General features: G+C 46.4%; 2 protein-coding genes across 2 annotated transcripts in view; one reads left to right on the top strand and one right to left on the bottom strand.

The window, feature by feature from the left end:
* The window catches only part of LOC146861466 (uncharacterized), a 356,537-nt gene extending 336,980 nt beyond the window's left edge, over positions 1–19,557 (bottom strand). Inside the window, exon 1 of the mRNA XM_085645782.1 lies at positions 19,460–19,557. The gene's annotated coding sequence lies outside the window, so the exon portion shown is untranslated. The remainder of the gene's footprint in view (positions 1–19,459) is intronic.
* Positions 19,558–19,713: 156 nt separating this feature from the next.
* Positions 19,714–20,299, top strand: part of DLAT (dihydrolipoamide S-acetyltransferase) — a 144,615-nt gene continuing 144,029 nt past the window's right edge. Inside the window, exon 1 of the mRNA XM_085645794.1 lies at positions 19,714–20,046. Coding sequence (XP_085501920.1) covers positions 19,825–20,046 — 222 coding nt within the window. The 5' untranslated portion in view covers positions 19,714–19,824. The remainder of the gene's footprint in view (positions 20,047–20,299) is intronic.

Raw genomic sequence — 20,299 nt, forward strand, 5'->3', positions numbered from 1 at the left:
TGGAGCAACCAGGAAAGTCAAAGTTACCTTCAAAGGGACCCACAGGTGGACGGACCAGGGATCGCGAAGGGACCTGAAGCTGAATCACAAAATACCAGCCCACGGAACACTCGTGGAGTGTAGGCCGGAAATCTTCAGTGGAATTACTGCTCGGGGTCAGGACTACAAGTAGCCCAAAGCACAGCCTCAAGGGTCGCCAAAAAGCATATGCTGCTGCAAATGTACACGGTGCACAGGGGTTCGGGTTGCACGGTCCCCACGAGGAATACGGGCCTCAGAATAGCTGAGAGCGCAGATCAGCCTCAGAGACCGCAGCCACCCACCTCCTGTGTTGCAGAAATCTTCGGAGTCGTCAGGAGCTCGGAAGATGCAAACCGTTCAGATGCGTTTCAGGTGCTTGCCTTGCAGGGAAGTAACTCCTTTACTCCAAGGGAGATTCTTCAGTCATCCAGCGTTGTGCAGATCGTCTAAGTACTTGGTTTCTGTAGCAGTGTTTAGTCCAGGTAAAATCTAAAGTCCTGTAGTCAGGGGTTCCTACATTATACCCAAGGAAGGGTTGGGACAAACTCTGGGGACCCACCTATGGGAGGGTCAGGACAGAGGGGTGGCTACACCCATGTCCTTTGTCCAGTTTCGTGCCAGAGCAGGAGCAAATGGCTCCTGCAACCGGTTTGAGCTGGACTATGCACAGGGACACCAAATGTGCCCCTAGTGCAGACATCAAAGCACTCTCAGAGGGCACCTACCCAGCTCCAATACACTAAATCCTCTCTGGGAGGTGGTCACATCTCCCTGTGACAGGAAACCTATTGTCAAGCCTTCCCCTGCCGGAGGTTTGTCCAGTAGCAGGAGGGCAGACTCGTGTCTGTGGCTGGCAGCATCCATTTTCTGATGCCAAGGTGGCGAAAGCTGGTACCGGGTGTACCGGTGTTGTCATATTTCTCCCTCTAGGAGGGTGGAATCATACCTCCCCCGCCAGTTACTGGTTGGGAGGTATGATTCCAAGGTGGTTGACCCCAAACACAACATGTTTCCTTGCAGCCGTTTTAAAGTTAGCATTTACCGCAAGGTTATAATGCACTTAAGGATATATGGTTGGCTGCATCACAAACAACCCCGGAATATAGATTCCGAAGGCTGCAGAGGGGCTCTGCTCATGCAGGTGCACCCTCTCACATAAAACCCAGCACCCTGCCTTTAGGATTGATAAGGCCTGCCATAGGGGTGACTGGTAGGTTTATATGTGCAGTGATATAGAATAGATATAGTGAACCTATATCTAAGTAAGGGGTGCATACACCACCTTACACAGGCTGCTGTAGCAGACCTGTGGTGCCATTTTGAATGGTCTCCCAGGGGTGGCATAATACATGCTGCAGCCCCTGAGAGGTCTCTGGGGTACCTATGTCCTGGGTACATAGTATACCATATACTAGGAACTTATAAGGGTACCCCAGAATCCAATCTGGAGTTTACCTAAAGTACATGCAATCAATTTAGAGGAGAAAGCAGCCAATCTAAGTCGAAAACAGTGAAACATCAGCAAAAAGTGGGGGTAACTATAGGATGCAGATCCTACTCTCCTACACATGGCTCCCTGAATCGGGCCTCCTAGCACTGGGGAAAATACAGGCACAGAACTTATCAAGTTATACAAAATAGCCAGGTCTTAAGATGCAAGGGTAGGCTAGTTCAGGTGTTCACAGACATCACTGCCCTGAGGTATTGCGATAAACAGAGCATGGTGGGGTCGTTGACCCTGTGTCACGAGCCTTGCGTCTCTAGACATGGCTGGAATGTCAGAACATATTCCTGGTGGTTCAACATTTAGCGGTTTCTCTGAATACTAGAGCAAACAAACTCATGTGTTGATGTCTATTGCACGGTCTGTTTAGCAACTGGGGAGAACCTTGGTTTGATCTATTCTCCACCGCCGAGTATGCGCAAAGTCAGCACTATTGCACACTGGAATTTCCAAGGTGACTCTTTCATAGACATACTTTTCATCTTGAATGGAGCTCAGACCTCTTGTACGCCTCTCTGCTAACACCACTCCTGCCAAGAGTTTTAAACAAGATCAGGAGCGACCAGGCCCAAGTCCTTCTTGTGGCTCCAGATTGGGCATGGAGAGTATGGCATGCCAAAATCCTAAGCATGAGCATTGGTCCTCCTATCAGGCTGCCCCTTCAGGAGGATCTACCGTCACAACAACACTGCACATTCACTGCCTTCATGCATTGAGATTGAGCGGAGGCAGTTAACAGTTTTTGATAACCCTACCGAAGTATGTGATGTAATTCTGGCAGCCAGGCGTTCCTCAACCAAGACAGTATACGCCTGAAGTTGGGACGAATTTGTGGCTTGGTATGCTTCCAAAAATGATGATCCCCTTTCTGCTCCTTTGTCTGAAGTTTTGTTGTTTGTTTTCTCACTATTCCGGCAAGGCGTTGCTTTGGGCACAGTTAAAGGGTATCTTTCTGTCATTTCTGCATTCTTGTGATTGCCGGATAAGCCCTCCCTATAAAGTCACCTGTTGTGACTCATTTCTTAAAAGACAACAACATATGTTCCCTTTAAAACCCTTCATTATGCCCCAATGGGACTTGAACCTAGTTTTAAAGAAACAATAGACTTGCAGCGACAGCACATGCGATGTCAGGTGAGACCTAAAAATGAAGCACATTTTTTGTCATTCTGAATTGTGGTGAAGACAAAGGTTTTAATAGAATCAAAACAAATTGAAAATGTTATAACATTTGTGAACAAGAATTTTTAATTCTATTAGGGACACAGAGGCGAAGTGTATACATTTTCTATTTTATTCAACACAGCAGGCATGTAAAACACAACCAGTAAACACAGAACTGACCAGTAAAAAACAACAAATCCCAGCACTCTCAGAAATCACATATGTAAGAGTAGAATGTCTAATAACCAAATAGCACACGAGCCAGTCTATAAATCAATGCTGTTCATCTTAAACTCCACCTCATCTGCTGCGAGGAACTTCTCTTTTGGTTAGTAAGGAAATCAAATCATTCTTGCTTTTGATCTGAAACAAACACAAAGGCTTAAGCATCCATTTTAATATCTGGTTGGGTGCAATCTAATCACAAAAGTTGGATATAGCATGGCTGAACATATATAGGTAAGATATTTACAGGAACAGGTGTTAATTCTTCTGATAATCTTTGCCTCTGTGTTCTTAATAGAATTTAACATTCTTGTTCACGAACGCTATAAAATGTTCCCTTCTATGTCAGGACCGGAGACTTCAGATTATGCAAGTTTAAAGCTTGTCCACCACCATAGAAAAGAGATTACATACTGGTTTATGATGGAATTCTTTAAACATGGAATCCAAAGACCAAACCGCCATTTGGATAATTTCTTCCAATCGTTCTCCCACTGCAAAAGATTTCGAAGCCATGGCACCTCGAACTGAAAGAGCCCCAAAAATGGATGGATCTATTCCTGCTTCTGAAAGTAGCAACTTAAACCAGTGTGCCAATGTAGGACACAACACCGTATTATAACGTTGTAACAAGGAAATCAAGAGTGAGCCAGAAAGGGAAACTCGATGATGGAGTGGCCCTGTGAAAATGGTTTGGATAGAAGATGCTAACAGCCTGACAAGCCTCACCAGCCAGAAAAGGGTGATCGTTTCCTGGGTAAGAGTCTTGTAGATTTCTTTCTTTATCACTTTTATCTTTTGGGTCAGAAGAACTACGGTGGCAAAGTTGGAGTATTAGGTGAAGTCTCGAAAGATCATCTGCTGTGCCAGGAAATCAGACTTGTTGTGCTGATAATAACCCCCAGAGATTCTTCAAAATTACTGGCTCATGTGACATCAAGATAAAATCTTGTAGGTACACTAGCAATCGTAATCCCCTTGATCTCCAGAATTCCACCACCGGTTTGGGCAGCTTGGTGAAAAACCAAGGGCAAAGGATAGTCTGACGGGCACTGCTAGAAACCCGTAGGTGTGGTTCCTCCAATGAAACTGTAAAACGCGACAGTGAGAGGGAAAAATAGGAACCATCAAATAGGCATCTTTTAGGTCCAGGCGGACCATGTAATTGCCTTCTCTTAGTAGGTCTCAAAGCAAGTGGATACCTTTCATCTTAAAATGGCGGTATAGGGTCCATGTGTTAAACTCTTCTGGGTTGATCACTAGGCAGAACCCTCACCTTTTTTGACCACAATAAAGATGTTGCTCAGAAACCCCGAAGGATGAAGAGTGCAAGTGGTATGTATGACCTGTTTGTGTAAAAGAGAAGATATCTCCTAATCTATGAAATGGCATTTGTAAAACAGGAAGTGAAGCTGGAGGGACATAAAGGACTGGACCAGGGGAACGTAAAACTCCAGTTGAAAATCTTGAACTGTCTGGAGCACCCATACATCATTGGTTATGAACCGCTAAATGTGGAGAAAATAATAATCCTGCCTTCAGCTCTGCTTGAAAAGAAAGGGAAGGACTCACCTTGAAAATAGAGTCCACAGCCATGGAAATGCCCTCTTGAACCTCTGACACAGGTCTCTGACTGTTTGTTTATACAGAGAATGTCCATCTGGTCTGGCCTCTTAAGGAGCCCTAATATTGGGGGTGGATAGTGCACCGACCCCGAACTTGACCAGCCCGGAGAAAAATGGTTCTGGGGGAAAAACCTTTTTTCAAAACTGCCTGTGGCTTGTCAAGAGAGGTGAAGGTGTTAACAGAATTTTGCCATCTCTTTAAGCAGACGGACCAGCTTCAATGGTAGCCAGTTTTGCAGAGTTTTGGATCTAATCTAAGAAGAATAGATCAGCGGCGTTCTCTCAACAAGGCACATTTGGCATTGACCAGGAAACAAACAGCTCTTTGGGACCTACCTGCCAGTATGCCCCGGTCGATAAGGATGCCAGGTCTTTGGTGAGAAAGGCAATGTCTAGGATTTTTGCCAAATAGCCAGAAATATCTAACAGCTTGTCCTGGCAAGCTTTCCAGAAGCGATCCATCCCCCTCTCTGGGTCCTTAACAAACTTGCTCGAAAAGGTAGACAGTTTGGGGGTCTATGTCGGGCTTCATAGAGACTTTACCTTCCAAGGAAGCGCAGGGACATTCTGAGCGCAAATGGCTTCTAATTTCTTCAGGAAAGAATTTACTTAATCTGCTTTAGAATAAACTGCGGTTTTTAGGGGGCACGGTCCACTCCGTAGAACGTGGCTGTGTAATATCATCCGTCTCGAAGGTGTCAAGTAATAAGGGGATCTGAACAGAACCCAAAGGAACATCCTCAGAGATGGATTGATGTACATGCCTTTTCTTAGGAGCAGATAACCAGGATCTAGAATCACCCTCATAGGATGCCTCTGAATTCCCTATAGGCTATTCCCAGTCTTGGACCGAGACAATACCTGCTGATGTGCCTCATCCTTGGAATCTTCCCCAGGAAAGGAGGGAAGTGAGGCTAAATAGACTGTTTTTTACTGTTCGAAAGTGTCTGAGTTAGACTTTGCCTTATGAAGGGGAGGGTCCTGTTTTGGTGGGACAGGTGTCCCTTGAGGCATGGATCGAGGTACACCCTCAAAGAAGCCTCAGAGCTTTTCCGCTAACAGACCCAATGATTGGGTAATGGATTTCTGAACATAATTCTGCATAGCTTGGGCTACAACCTCTCTATCTAGTCCTCCAAAAGAATCTCTTACATTATCCTGCATCAAGACTACAGGTAAATCCGCTGGGTCGGACCGTGACATTGTAATGAGCTGATTCAACTCAAGTCCCTAAAAAGCGTCCTAGAAATACACAGGGCTGTCTCACTTCTGCTTCAAGCAAGCCTGGATAGCTCATTGGGGTTGGCCCTGGTGAGGGGACAAAACACTCTATATATAATTATATACCCGTGATCAAGTATATTACCTACTGGCGGTCGCCAGTAGGTAGTTATAGATAGGACCTAGTTTCCATAGGAAAAAAGTTTTTGGATTTGCCAATATCTTTGGCGCCGTTTGACGAATCTTCGCGAAATTTTCAAAACTAATGGGGCGCTCCGGTCAGCTCCTGTCTTCAAAGTTTCGGGGCGATTCATCAAGCGGGGTCCGAGAAGAAAGGGGGGTCCCAAAACGTATTTTCTCTGTGTTAATTTCCATAGAAAACTTTTGTCGCAGCTACAGCCCAAACGGCTGAACGGAATTACACCAAATTTGGCAGAGAGGTGGCTCTTGGTCCAAAGGGCACTATTTGCTTTAAATTATGTAAAACTGTTAAGTAGTTCCTGAGAAATTCATATTTAAAAATCATTATATATCAGGTGACAGCGGTGGATCTGCGAACCCTCCCGAGCACGAGCTTGATTCTGATTGGCTGCCAACACTTCAAACTAAGAAGTGTTGGCAACCATCTTGAGACTCTATTGAACCGAGTCTCAAGAAAGTGGTTAAAAAATAAGAAAAGGGGGCAGGGTAGAAACACCCTGACCCCCTAGGCCTGTTCAGGGGGCCCACAGCAATGTGGGATCCCACAGCAATGCCATTTTAATGAGCTCCCGGGTGAGCCAAGTCCCGAGGCAATATTCAAAATATATGTGGGGCCCGCAAGGGCCCTCGTAGCCCCAGGGACCGCCACCTCCCAGGGGCTTTTCTTATTTATGGGCGGGGGGCCTCACGGCCCCCCAAGCCTCGGGGACTGCCACCTCCCCAGGTCTATTATGAATAATAAGTGAGGGGGGGCTCAAGCCCCCCCACACTGCCCCGTCGACCACCACCTCACCGGGGCACTAATTATTGAAATACAAGGGTCCATTACAGATCCCCGGCCCCAGGGACCACCACCTCCTGGGGTTATGTTTACATTGGGTGGGGAGCCGCGCGGACCCCCTCCTGGAGCCCTAGTTGGCCCTGGGGACCGCCACCCCCCCAAGGCTGGCTCCAGAAATGTCCTGGGGTGCCCACTCCCGGGACATTGCAGTTTGTCCCGGGAGTGAGGTTGCGTACGCAGGCCAATTGGGCTGCACCGACGTAACCTGAACGGGAGCCTGCACGCGTCGGTGCACGTGAGGGAGTCTCCCGACACAAATGCTGGAGCCGCCTCTCCCCGGGCTAGAAGAAGAGAGGAATTAAGTCTTGCAGTGAATGTTCCAGTACCAGGCCTCAACAGAAAATGTGCATACTGGGCATTTTTTGAAACCTTTTCTTACTTATAAAGTAAAAAAATTATTTTGAGAAAATCAACTATGTTCTAATTGCTCCCTAGGGCTGACACGGCACAGTAGCCCTTCAGAGACAGTTTCTTTTGGTACCTTGGCCTCTCTGTACCAGCATTTTGCTCCCTTCTGATGACCTGCTTCTTAGCAGATCAGGGCTGTAAACATTGGCTTCCCTCTGGAGATTTGTTGACTGGGGTAGACCCTACTCCCTAGAGACTTGTCTGATTACGAGACCTATGAGCAAGACCTGGCCGCTTTTGGTCCAGCAGAGGATGAGGACTATTTTTATGATGAGAATATGGAGTCCATGATTGACAAAACTTAAGAGAAGAAACTAGACAAGGCTTTGTCTTCAGCCCTCTTACCCATTTCTCAGCGGCTAGATCAGTTGGTTGGTAGAGTCCCCTCTCACATTCCACCCAACACTACCTCCCATCAAATTCCCCTGCCCCTGCATGGCCTCACATAAAAATTATTACTCAAGTTACTGAAGGAGCGACTTATCATGATTACAGTGCTGACCCACTGGCCCCTCCGCCACCGTCTCTTCCATTAGTGTGAGTTTTGGCTCATCGTAAAGCAGCGTTGAGGGTTAATGTGCCTGCTGCAAAGAATGTGTATCATGTAGATCTCAGAACTGAGTGTGAATGAACTATAAGTAGCACTATAAAAAATGAAATGTAAGTCAGAGAGAGGCTACAGAGAAATGAGATGCACGGTTGGAGACTGGTAATGAGGGAATTTATGGAGAAGGAGGTTATGGGGAGGAGAGTGCAAAAAAAGACTGTCTTAACGGCCGCCACCAGCATTCAAGCCGACCCAGGATGGGAGTCTTAGCACCCCCGGTCTGGGTCTAGTTGCTCCCCTGACTAGCACTGAGATATCCTGGAACCGTTTTATGTCCCACATCACACCAGTCTCGGGATTAACGGGCTAGGGCCCAAATTGTGCAAAGCTCTTATCAGATTAGTTAGAGTGCCCCAAAACAACCTGGCTTCAGGATCAGGGCAACCATCTAGCTGGATCACTATACATAGACACCATTTACAATCATGGGGATAACTTTCGCACCACATGGTTAAACTACTTGGCTTAATAACCTCGCTACTTATTGTTAAAAAACTGAAATACCTTTTGCACTACCCTTCTCACGCCATGTTAAACTGCTGGAGATCAACCATTAAAAAAGCAATCTGACAGACTCCGTAGTTGCACCTTAATGCCGCCAGACAGTGACATCAGTTACAAATGGGGATTAAGCACTCAAACATAATTTATTTAGAAATCTGTTTATTGGAGTTTAGATGACATACATCACATCACGAAATAGGATAATGAACAATTATAATCGGTGTACATGGTAATATCCATGCAGATACAACGCTGAATGCAATAATGTGGAGCAACTCACATTCCATGCCCATACTGAGAGCCCCAGCAGCTATGGTCACATGTGTGAAATCGCTATTTATCTCGAGATCATCCCCCGTGTAGGGAACTATCATGTAGAGGCATTACATCTGCATTCACAGTCCCACAGCTGCTCATCATAAACAGAAGACCAAGTATTTATTTCTAGAAATAAAACTACGCAGCCGGGAAACTAACACCCCTGCAGAGAAACAACAATAGAACTTAGTAGCAGCGCCCGGTGCTCATCCAGGCATCCCCCTCCCGCCACCTCCCGGAGTCCCCCCTCCCCGCCCCCCATTCTCCTTTCAAGATAGTACACGTCCTCAGTGCTTACGCTCCCACGGCTCACCATCTCAGCCCGAGGTATGACATCAAGTGTCGCCGCCCCTTGTCAGGCGGGGCAACCCCTTGTCAGCTAGTGTGACTTCTCCAAGGTATCTATTGGTTAAATTGAATAATGTAATAAGCTGTAACCGGTTAGTGAAATGGGAAACGAATACTAAAAATTGGGGTATTTTGCTCTTTCTGCCACACCTCTCACTCTGCCCACTGACCCAATCCATTGGTTATTCCCGCCCTCTGATTCTCCTCCCACAGTTTCCCTACTTTTTTCCCCCCACTTCGACCACTGCCTGGCACTAACATGCATTAGAGACAGCTGTGGGCTTTTACCACTGGGTCTCTTAGAGAATGACACCTCAGGTCCATACACGGGGGCTACACACAGCACGTTTCTGGGTTCTTCGCACAACGTGTTTGCTATTTGACGCCAGACTTCTGCAGCTTGTGTTGAGGAAATTAAACATCCCCTTGTGCTTGCATAAAACATAGCTGCCAAATGGCATTGGCACCATGTCGTGTTCATTCATAGCTTTTATCCAACAACACTTTTCATGCTGGAATGTTTAACCCCTTACTTAGATGGTCACAGCACAACTCCCAGAATGCAAGGCGCTGTTGGCTTAAAATCCAGGCCTGGCTAGCGGTGTCACACGTGACGATAGAGCCATTTGGAGGCAATGGTGAATCTGTAATTTAGCAGACATGTCTATACTCTTAGTAAATTGTAAATACCGCCAGGGTTGACACACTGAGGTCTGAGGCCTCTGTTTGTTATGAAGTAAGGCCCAGTCTGGTGGTTCAGGTCAGTCCTTGTTAGGGAAGCTCCTGGACATGTTTTTACCATGCACTTTGAAAGTATTTTAACCTTGATGCAAGAAGAAAGTTGGATTGTTTTACAAAACATGCTTGATTTTTGTATATTGCTGGACTGGTGATTGCTTTTTTTTGCACTTTGAAAGTATTTGCACTTATTCTTTTGCTTTACTAACTACAGTTTGTATAGATTGTCATTAGGTACTTGCTGATATGGTTTGTTTTTATTCTACATGCAGTGTTATTTATGGTGTTGCTTGCACTTGTCTGTAATACGTGTCCCTTAATTCTTGTATTTAGCATTGTTTACACAACAGAAATGATAAATTAAAACAGACAAACATCTGCATCAATGTTCTGAAGCATCCAAACAGTTTTCTTCCTCGGCCTTGTTTGCCTGCCTGTTTTGCAGTGCTTACTAATAAAGACATTATGATTGAAATTGCTTCCTCAGTTCACGTTATTATCATGCACAACCCTTGACAGTCGCTAGTGTGAGGCATGCAGATAATTCACCAGTCTATTTCTCTTGACTTTCACAGGATACTGAGTTATAGCTTGTGTACTTCTCATGTATATTGTCAGTCGAGTTTTTATGGAATTGCAGGTTTGGGTTGGTCTTTCAAAGTTTCAAGGTATTGTCAATTCTATTTCAGACCCTTCATAGTTGTTCTTTGTTCTTCAGCCAAAGGCAGTTCCTGAGACAATAGGATCACTTCTTGGCATTGTTCCGATTGCTGCCTCAGTTAAATAATCTGCTTTTGACAGTATTGTTACAAATAGCATAGCTTGTATGTTAAGAGTGTTTCCCACTTTCTCATTGGAACTTAGAGAAAGACAATATAGAGGCATTTCATTTATATGTTGGAGGTTTCAAATCAAAATATATTAGATTCCTGGGTGGTAGGGCAAAGTGGTAAATGGTGGGCCATGCCGCCGGGGGAGGGGGGCCCCCTCCATGTGCTTTGCAGGGGGGCCCCCTCAAGTTTCGTTACTCCACTGGTGACATTCTGGCCGGAGGGAAACCTGTAAAAGTCAATGTCGCTTAAATTGTAATCTATTATTAAAAACGAAAGCCATCAAAACCAAACTCAGCTCTTGCGTCTTAACATTTGTTTAACAGTACTTGTGCAGTATCGATTGCCAATATTATGCATGATGTTTGAGTGCTTAAGGGGGGTAGGCTGAACCTGGTTCACCAGTTCCACTTCAGCAGCTCTGACCATAGCGCCACATCCTCTCCCCCACTGAACACCATACTGCCCCACTTAGAGAAACTTGCACTGCACTGACCCGCTATAAACACCTGGATGTGACTCAATTCTAATTACGCACTAGACAAGAGCAATATGTGGCCTAAAAAAAATTTACATCCTAGAAAAAGCAAACACTCATAGGGAATGCAAGATTAGGTAAAGCATGTCAAATGTAAGCAGGAACAACATGGTTACCTTTTTCCTTTTGCACTCATTATTCTGGAATTAGTGAGTGCTTTTGCATGAAAAGGTAAGGCCATGACTACAGGGCCCGGAAGGGACCTGTTTCAGTGCCCATTTCTTATATCTTTTCAAAACATAAGCAGTATGGTTTAAAAAGACCACATTCGGTAACACACAGTTGCTGTACACATTTTGGGGCATATTATCAAGGGCAATATCACTGCTTTAGCGGCACTTTTTGCCGCTAAAACTGCGATATTTTTATCGCCATATTAGCAAGCTGTCGCTAACAGCTGTTAGCGACAGTTTACTGGCAATAGCGTCCGTTTTTTTTTTGCCACTTTGCATGTCAGCGATATTTATCGCTAATGGCATGCAAAGTAGGCATTCCTCACTAAAACTAAATGGAAACAGTCGTAATCACAACTTCAGCGATTATCGCTGGTTCCTAATGCCTGATTGAAACCTGACTTAGACATCTTTTCAATGGGAGGTGTATTGTCAAGCTGAGACCACCAAGGATTTCACTATCGCAGGAATTTCATCACTGGATGTCCAGCGATGATCAGTCATTTCGCCGCTATCGCTGTTTTTTTTATCGCCTTGGAGATACGTGTTGCTAATAACGCGCTATCTCCACGATAAAAACCAGCGATAGCCAGCGGTAAACAAATTGACGCTAAGCGCGCTTTGCAATATTTATCGCAAAGCGTTGCTAATATGCCCCTTTGTTTTCCAATTCACCCATCAAGCAGGTATTTCAGTACCTCCAGGCAAGGTGCACTTTCTCACACAGGGAAAACAATGTTGTTCAAAGAGAGAGGAGAAAACAAAAGTATCACTTCACTGGCAAACACTGTAAAGTGGCACAAATGTGTTTAGGTGTAAATAAATCAATCTGGCCACCTTGCAACCACTCTGTCTTGCTTTAATTAGTTATTTATTTTTCACAATTGGAATGTTTTACTTCTCTCCACCCTGAGGCTGCACTTGTGTCAGAAAAAGACAACGTTTCCAGCAAAAATGTTTTTCTTTTTTGGATCCATTTCACAGGGGAGCAAATAAACGAAAGGAGGAAAGAGAGGGTAATACCCGTTTCTTGAAGTCTCGGTTTTCACTAGCTGAGGAACGAGACAGAGAGAGAGGGAAGACTCGGAGGCCTAGAGGCCAGTCACCGTGGCGGGAGAGCACAGTTTAATTTATGGGGACTTGGGGAGGCCGTGCGCGCAGAAGCACTATTTAATTTGCAAAGACTGAAGAGGCTTGCTTGCAGGCGCAGCCGTCTCCCTCGCTGAGAGTGAGGGGGCCCCTGGAGCTTGGAGGCCCCCCACCGCTGGGGCTGCGGGGGCCTGTGTTACGCCCCTGAATATCACTGGCACAAGTGGGGTTTCAATAGTAGAATCTCCCCACACAAGCTGGGGAATGGGGTGTCAAGGGCACACTTGATGGCCGGAATAGTAGGGTGACCAGACGTCCCCGTTTTCCCAGGACGGTCCCCGTTTTTGGAGAAGTGTCCCCGTGTCCCGACACTTCTCTTCAAGTTACTCAAATGTCCCTGTTTTGAAACAGTGTCCAGGTTAAACACAGAAATGTCCCTGTTTTTCATTGTTCCGGTTGAGCATGCGCGCGCATGCTCTCTTTGCACTGTTTACGGCATGTGTTGTCACTGAGGTGAGCGCTGTAGCAAGAAGGGAAATCCTTTGAAGAGAGACATTTTACACGCAGCGCCACCTACGTCATCGTGCCAGCCAAAGTTTATACTTTGGATAAAACAATATTTCCTCGTCCTGTAGTTTGTATTCATAGCCATACAAACTTTTCAGCAGCCCTTATGCATACCGTGCAAGGATTAATGCTGTAACGCCCTGAACGTCTCAGGATCGTTTAACAGACACGATAATGAGAACGCAACCACTTGTGAAGGTTTAGTTATTTTAATGAAGGCAAAAATAATACAAGGAATAAACAAAGGTTATAGTCACTGGAATCCTCCAGGCTAAGTACGTTACCAGCCCACAGCACGGATGGTCCTAACCGTCCTCTGCATATACGCCGATCCCGGCGTATGCCAACAGAGGGCAGAAATGAAATGGCCGACAATGCCAATCGGTAGGCTGTGAGTGGCACGAAGAGTGTTGGGGAGAATCGAGGAGTCAGGGAAACACCCAGCCGGGGTCTCTACCTGAAGGGAGCAGCCGCTCAACCTCTTCCTCAGACTGCACCGGGACGTGGAGTCACCTCCTGGTGATGCGTCACCGATACCCCAATCACAAGCAAAGAAGACTGAACCGAGAGCAGCCGCTCGATCGATCCTGTGGACTTCCGAGTCTGTAACGCGGCAAACACCTCCTGGTGTGCGTTACAGCTGGCAGTCCCTGTATCTCTGGTCGGGCTGGGAGTTACGACTCCAACCAGCAAAAGCGCCACTGCGCTTTGACTCAGCCGAGTCAAAAAGCGAAGCTCAATGGTTATCCGGTAGAGCTTCCGGGTCCTTCACAGGTGACGATGGGGCAAGACACGGCCCAGGGAGTAACGACTCGACCTACCTCCGTTCTTGCCTTACTGGAGCACCACTCCGGAACACTGCTCTTCACTAAGCAGGTACGTCGGTGTAAACACAATATCCGACAGCGTTGTACCTCCCGGTTCCTCCCTTTATAGGGCGTGTTTTCCTTGAGTTATGTAACAGCTCTCCTGTTTACATAAGGGCGTGTTTTCCTTGAGTTATGTAACAGCTCTCCTGTTTACATAAGGGCGTGTTTTCCTTGAGTTATGTAACAGCTCTCCTGTTTACATAACCTCTCAACTGCTAAGCATCCTGGGTTTATGTAGTCCGTTTTCGCTGGTTACCGTTTTCCTCCCCTCGCATGACAGGAATTCTTGACAAATGCATTGCTCATTGCATGTTTTATTCATAACCAATTGATGCATGCTCTGTGTTCTCCATATCAAAGCTATGACTTGACCTTTTGACTGACCTTTCAGATCATGGCAAACTGTTTAGCTGGAAAGGACTTAAAGGAGCAGGGTTAACGCCTGTGGAAGAGGCGAGCAGCGCTGCTCACGCTTTTTGCTCAGGTCTTCACACTATTGCACTATGACATGATACCAATGGCTAGAGTGCACTATACATACCCCAGTAAGGTAACATGACATCCCAGCAGTGACCACGCAAATGTGGGAGGACTGTGTGGTCGGCCAGCCTTTGCGACCCTTAAGACCCTAAGGCAGTAATACCTGGAGAGAAGTGTTTTTTTTTTTTACATTGGTCCATGGCTGCCATTCTGCAGTTTACCTCCCATGCTTTTCTGTCATGAGCAACTAAGCAACATTGGTGAGTTGTACTTTACGTGGTGCTGACGCACAGCTATAGAAACGAGCATTGATAAAGCTAGTAAATCTGGTGTTTGCTAGCCTGTGATGTTTTATTGATTTTTGGCAAATATATGCTATAGTCCTTAAAAGTGTAAAAGTAATAAAAAGTACTAATGCTGCTGTGTAAAGGAGAGGGGTGCCAATAAAAGACCGCGGATTTGTTGTCTGTAATGCTTCATCTCGGTCTGTGGAGGGAGCTGTCATTGTAGTCCTTTTTCTATGTCTATGACAGCTGTCAAAGAGTCCTACTTTTATGTCGATGGTTACTGCAAACCATAGTCCTACTTCTATGTCTATGACCTGTCCCCGTTTTTTAGGTCGAGGACCGCCGGTCTGCCGAAGGCAGAACCGGAAGTCGGAGATTTAATGACTTGGAGAAGAGGGGCTTGAACCCGCCCCTCTTCTCCCCTGTTCTCCATTGGCTGGCCTCTTCAATGCTGGCCAGCCATTGGAGAAGAGGTCCCGTCACTCCGATCAGGCCCCGTCCTTTTCAGATCGGGGGCGTGTTTTTTGCAGAAAGTCTAATTATCTCCTCCAGCCAATGGCTGGAGGAGATAACAGCAAAACACGCCCCCGAATCCGAAAACGACGCTGCGTTTCTCCGAGGCATTTCTGCTCTGCCTCGGAGAAAGGCGGCGGTGTTCGATGACTGCTTGGAAATATGCTTGTCTTTCCATTGTACTGCTGCTCTCCTTATTTGCTAACCTTTGTCAACATGCAGCATGCTTCCTCCGCCCTGAACGGACTTTCCCTTCGACCTACCTCCCAGTGGTATTTTTCATTGGAGCCTGCGATTCTTGCAAATAGAAAGCGTAAGCGTGTATCTCAAACAGAAACTGAAACTTCTCTATCAAGGGGAAACATCACTGCCAAAGTTCAGAGCTTGTGAAAAAGCGACCAGCGAAATCACTTGCTAGTTAATGTTCGGGGGGGGGGGGGGCTAAGCAAAAATTTCAGGGGGGGGCTGAATCTTTAAACAGTAGGCAGAGTGGCGCTGATTTCGGGGGTGGGGGGGCTGAATCTAGGCAGAGTGGAGCTGCGGGGGTCTTAGAAGGGGTGAACCAACAGCGAGGCTTCATTAACATGCAAATGGTCTTTTTAAAGACCTGTGAAGTGCTCGGGCGCGGCTTTGTGTCTGCCCGGGAAGCGGTCTCATCCCGGGCTGCCACACACGACGGGGGGGGGGGGGGCTGAAGCCCTTTGAGTTCAATGGGTGTTGCGCGCCTGATCACAGGTAAATGCGGGAGAGAACGGGGTTGTTGAGCAGGGCCGGGCTGGCTTGCCCGGGCATCGGGCGTTTCCTGTAGCAAAAGTGCTTCACAGTTAACCTCCCCCATGACCCTCCAGCTGGTCCGACATAATTGCCAGGCCTACTTTGGGGTTCCAGTTCGGCCCTGTTGTTGAGTATCCTACCCAGGGCTTTAAGTGGGATAAAAAAAATGGGTGGGGGTGGGGGGCGGTGTTGCGCGGGGTCTATACGACTTGTATTTTGCTGTCTCTTTTGTCATTGCATCCAGGCATAATGATACAACAAGTAACATGATACCTACAACAAGTTAGGACTATTGGCTTTGTCAATCGTTGTTAGTTGCATAAGATAAATTAGCAGTAACTGTGGCTTGTATATAATATTGAAAAAGCATCCACTTGAAGCCCTAGTGACACCACGACAATGTTACTGCTCCTGAGTTTCAAAAAGAGACAACAATATAATCATGCAGTGGCTGAACTCGACAGATTAAGAAATATATCCCAAATTATATATAACAGTCGGTAGACGCATGCCTCTACAGTGTTCTCTTATATTTTGAAACCAGAATTGGTCAAGTTCGTATCCTTTCAAAGTTCCCTTTTCAAACAATCATTATCAACGCCAAGTCTGGCCCTGGCACGGTAGTGCGATTTTTGTTTAGTATTAATAAAATTTGACACTTCAGACAGCAGTTTCAGCAGAGAGGACAAAGAAGGAATGGGCATGGAATCCAAATACAGAAACTGAAACTTCTCTATCAAGGGGAAACATCACTGCCAAAGTTCAGAGCTTGTGAAAAAGCGACCAGCGAAATCACTTGATAGTTAATGTTCGGGGGGGGGGGGGTGCTGAATCTTTAAACAGTAGGCAGAGTGGCGCTGATTTCGGGGGTGGGGGGCTGAATCTAGGCAGAGTGGAGCTGCGGGGGTTCTTAGAAGGGATGAACCAACAGCGAGGCCTCATTAACATGCAAATGGTCTTTTTAAAGACCTGTGAAGTGCTCAGGCGCGGCTTTGTGTCTGCCCAGGAAGCGGTCTCATCCCGGGCTGCCACACACGACGTGGGTGGGGGGCTGAAGCCCTTTGAGTTCAATGGGTGATGCGCGCCTGATCACAGGTAAATGCGGGAGAGAACGGGGTTGTTGAGCAGGGCCTGGCTGGCTTGCCCGGGCATCGGGCGTTTCCTGTAGCAAAAGTGCTTCACAGTTAACCTCCCCCATGACCCTCCAGCTGGTCCGACATAATTGCCAGGCCTACTTTGGGGTTCCAGTTTGGCCCGGTTGTTGAGTATCCTACCTAGGGCTTTAAGTGGGATAAAAAAAAATGGGTGGGGGTGGGGGGCGGTGTTGCGCGGGGTCTATACGACTTGTATTTTGCTGTCTCTTTTGTCATTGCATCCAGGCATAATGATACAGCAAGTAACATGATACCTACAACAAGTTAGGACTATTGGCTTTGTCAATCGTTGTTAGTTGCATAAGATAAATTAGCAGTAACTGTGGCTTGTATATAATATTGAAAAAGCATCCACTATCACTAGGAGGCCGCTCAGAGGGACAACGTGGTCTCGGTCGCCTGTAGCTCAATGCAAAAGGCACGTTAAAATTACATATGATGGAGCCATCTCAAAACGAGGAGTGAAGGGCGAAACCATGCATTGTACATGATAAGCACGTGTGGAATTCAGACACCACAGCTTGAATGCAGACAGTGGGTGACCTTTCCTAACTGTGCCTCAATCCTAGTAAAAACTAGGCAAATAATTTTGCACATACACATTTCACAACTGTCCCAAGTAATACAGATTATTTTACAAAATAAAGTAGATGAACAGAAATAGAGACTAATCAAACAAAACAAAAAAAACAGAGAATTTACATTCTTTGGCGGATGGCCCCGCCCCCAGGGCCTATCAGGAAGCTACAGCTTGGTTTAAATGGGTGGGTGAGAGCGCGTCACAATGGTAACGAGGACAGCCCCAGAAACAGGCTTTGCTGCTGGAACACAAGGACAAACATCTAAAGATAAGCATCGCGATCACGATAAAACATCCAAGCGGCCGAGCGGCCGCGAAAGTGAAAGACAACGAGTGCTTTCAGGCTGCCAAATGGTGCGCGCGCCCGGCACACATGCACAGTAGTTGGCGGCCTGAAAGCACTCGTTTGCACTTCCAAAAGTGCTTACTATAAGTCTCGCCAGAGCAGCGCTAAAGCGCTGTCTCAGGCGAGACCTAAAAATGGGTGGGGGGCGGTGTTGCGCGGGGTCTATACGACTTGTATTTTGCTGTCTCTTTTGTCATTGCATCCAGGCATAATGATACAACAAGTAACATGATACCTACAACAAGTTAGGACTATTGGCTTTGTCAATCGTTGTTAGTTGCATAAGATAACTTAGCAGTAACTGTGGCTTTTATATAATATTGAAAAAGCATCCACTTGAAGCCCTAGTGACACCACGACAGTGTTACTGCTCCTGAGTTTCAAAAAGAGACAACAATATAATCATGCAGTGGCTGAACTCGACAGATTAAGAAATATATCCCAAATTATATATAACAGTCGGTAGATGCATGCCTCTACAGTGTTCTCTTATATTTTGAAACCAGAATTGGTCAAGTTCGTATCCTTTCAAAGTTCCCTTTTCAAACAATCATTATCAACGCCAAGTCTGGCCCTGGCACGGTAGTGCGATTTTTGTTTAGTATTAATAAAATTTGACACTTCAGACAGCAGTTTCAGCAGAGAGGACAAAGAAGGAATGGGCATGGAATCCAAATACTAATCATGCATATTAGTCTGGGCCACTGGCATTTTGCGATGCTGCAGCGTTTTCCTCATAATTATGGATTTGCCAAACTTCCCAAATAATGCTCGCATAATAAATCTCGCTTTTGAAAGTGATTAAGCTATTGACATTGTAAATAACAATGCAGTTTCTTTAAATGCTTTAAAAACAAAAACATAAACAAAAATAATGTCATGAGCAATGCCAATAGCTCTAACTTTAATAATGCCGAGACCGTTGCATTGTAAATGCTTGTTGTTTTGAGAATCTGGTCACCCTACGGAATAGGGACAAGTAGCATGTCCTTTTGGCGGGCGGGGTTTGCACAAAGTCATTGTTTACAAAAGGTGCTAGGTTCATAACTGTCATTTTATGTAACTGATGTGCAATTTGCAATGATTTTAAGTAATTATGCTATAAAATTATTCATTCATTCCTTAGTCTAACGCCTGATGGGTGGTACAAGCAGGGCTGGGCTAAGCCTCTGGTCCTGACATAGAATCAAGATACTTTACTTCGTGATGCAAAAATGCTCAATATTCACTGAAACCCTATTTCCACACATTATTATTTGTATGCAACATAGTTTTAGCAGCAAAACTGTAAGTGCAAATTTTGGAGCCATTTCAATGGAAAATATGTTGTCAGTAAATTACAATGGACTACCACAAGATGCTTCAGTTATATTAAAAATCGCCTTTGGTGAGTCGCAAACGTTTGTCGTTCTAAAAAGTGGGCCGCTCTAAAAAATTTGGGAAGCATTGATCTACAAAACTGGAAAATGTAGAAGATGATGAAAGTTACAATGTCAAGCCCTTCCCGCCATCTCAGCTATCAGGAATGTTATACCTGGCACCGCCACCGTCGGCAAAGGCAAGTCGGTTCATGATCGACCCTGTCATCTAATCGTGAAGAGTCATTGCTAGTCCCTCGTTCGAGTTGGCACTAGCAGTCTTACCGCTGCCTGACCCTAGTATGGCCGCCTGTGGTCGCTGCTGCTTTAGTACTACCAGGCCCGTTATTCCTGTCCTTCGTTTGTGTTGCCTGGACGTCTGCACTTTTTCGACATTTGCTATTGCTAGTATGCAAGCATGCCGTAGAGCGCGTCGGCTGCTCGGGTTTACGGCAGCCCGGCCCCCAGAGGAGAAGGAGTGGAAGAGCTGGAGAGGTCACCGGGGAAGGAGAGGTGGTAGCGTCTCGCCCCCTGTCTCGCCATGCTGCGCTTGTGCCTCCGGCTGCGGCCCTGCTTGCGCTGCGTGGCCCCCAGGAACACCCCATCTGCCTGGCCCCGCCGCTACCATCAAGGCCGTCCCGTATGGTGCACTGTACGCGCAGCCCAAACCCGAGGACGGGAGGGGATGCAGCTATGGGGGAAGCCGGAGGCACCGAGGACAGCGCTGGGGAAGAGGTGGTACAGCCTTCCTCCACATCAGTTGGTGAGTCTGGAGCATAAATCATGCGTGAGGAGAGTTAGGGGCCCAGAGCCTTCCAAGCCAGTATAAACAAGGGCACTGAGCCTAACAGAAAGGAACAGAGGTCATGGTTACTGCCACTGGCACTTAGTGAACGGAGAAAGCGAGGACCCTCTATGGTATGGAAAGGGGCACAGTACCCACCAGGACAGCTACATCCCAGAGTCCTTCTGCAGCTCACCAGGGCCACACCTAAAAGAGTGTCCAACTTTACATT

This window comes from Triturus cristatus, chromosome 3_1 (genome assembly GCF_964204655.1).
Source record: "Triturus cristatus chromosome 3_1, aTriCri1.1, whole genome shotgun sequence".
In the NCBI taxonomy this organism is placed as follows: Eukaryota; Metazoa; Chordata; class Amphibia; order Caudata; family Salamandridae; genus Triturus; species Triturus cristatus.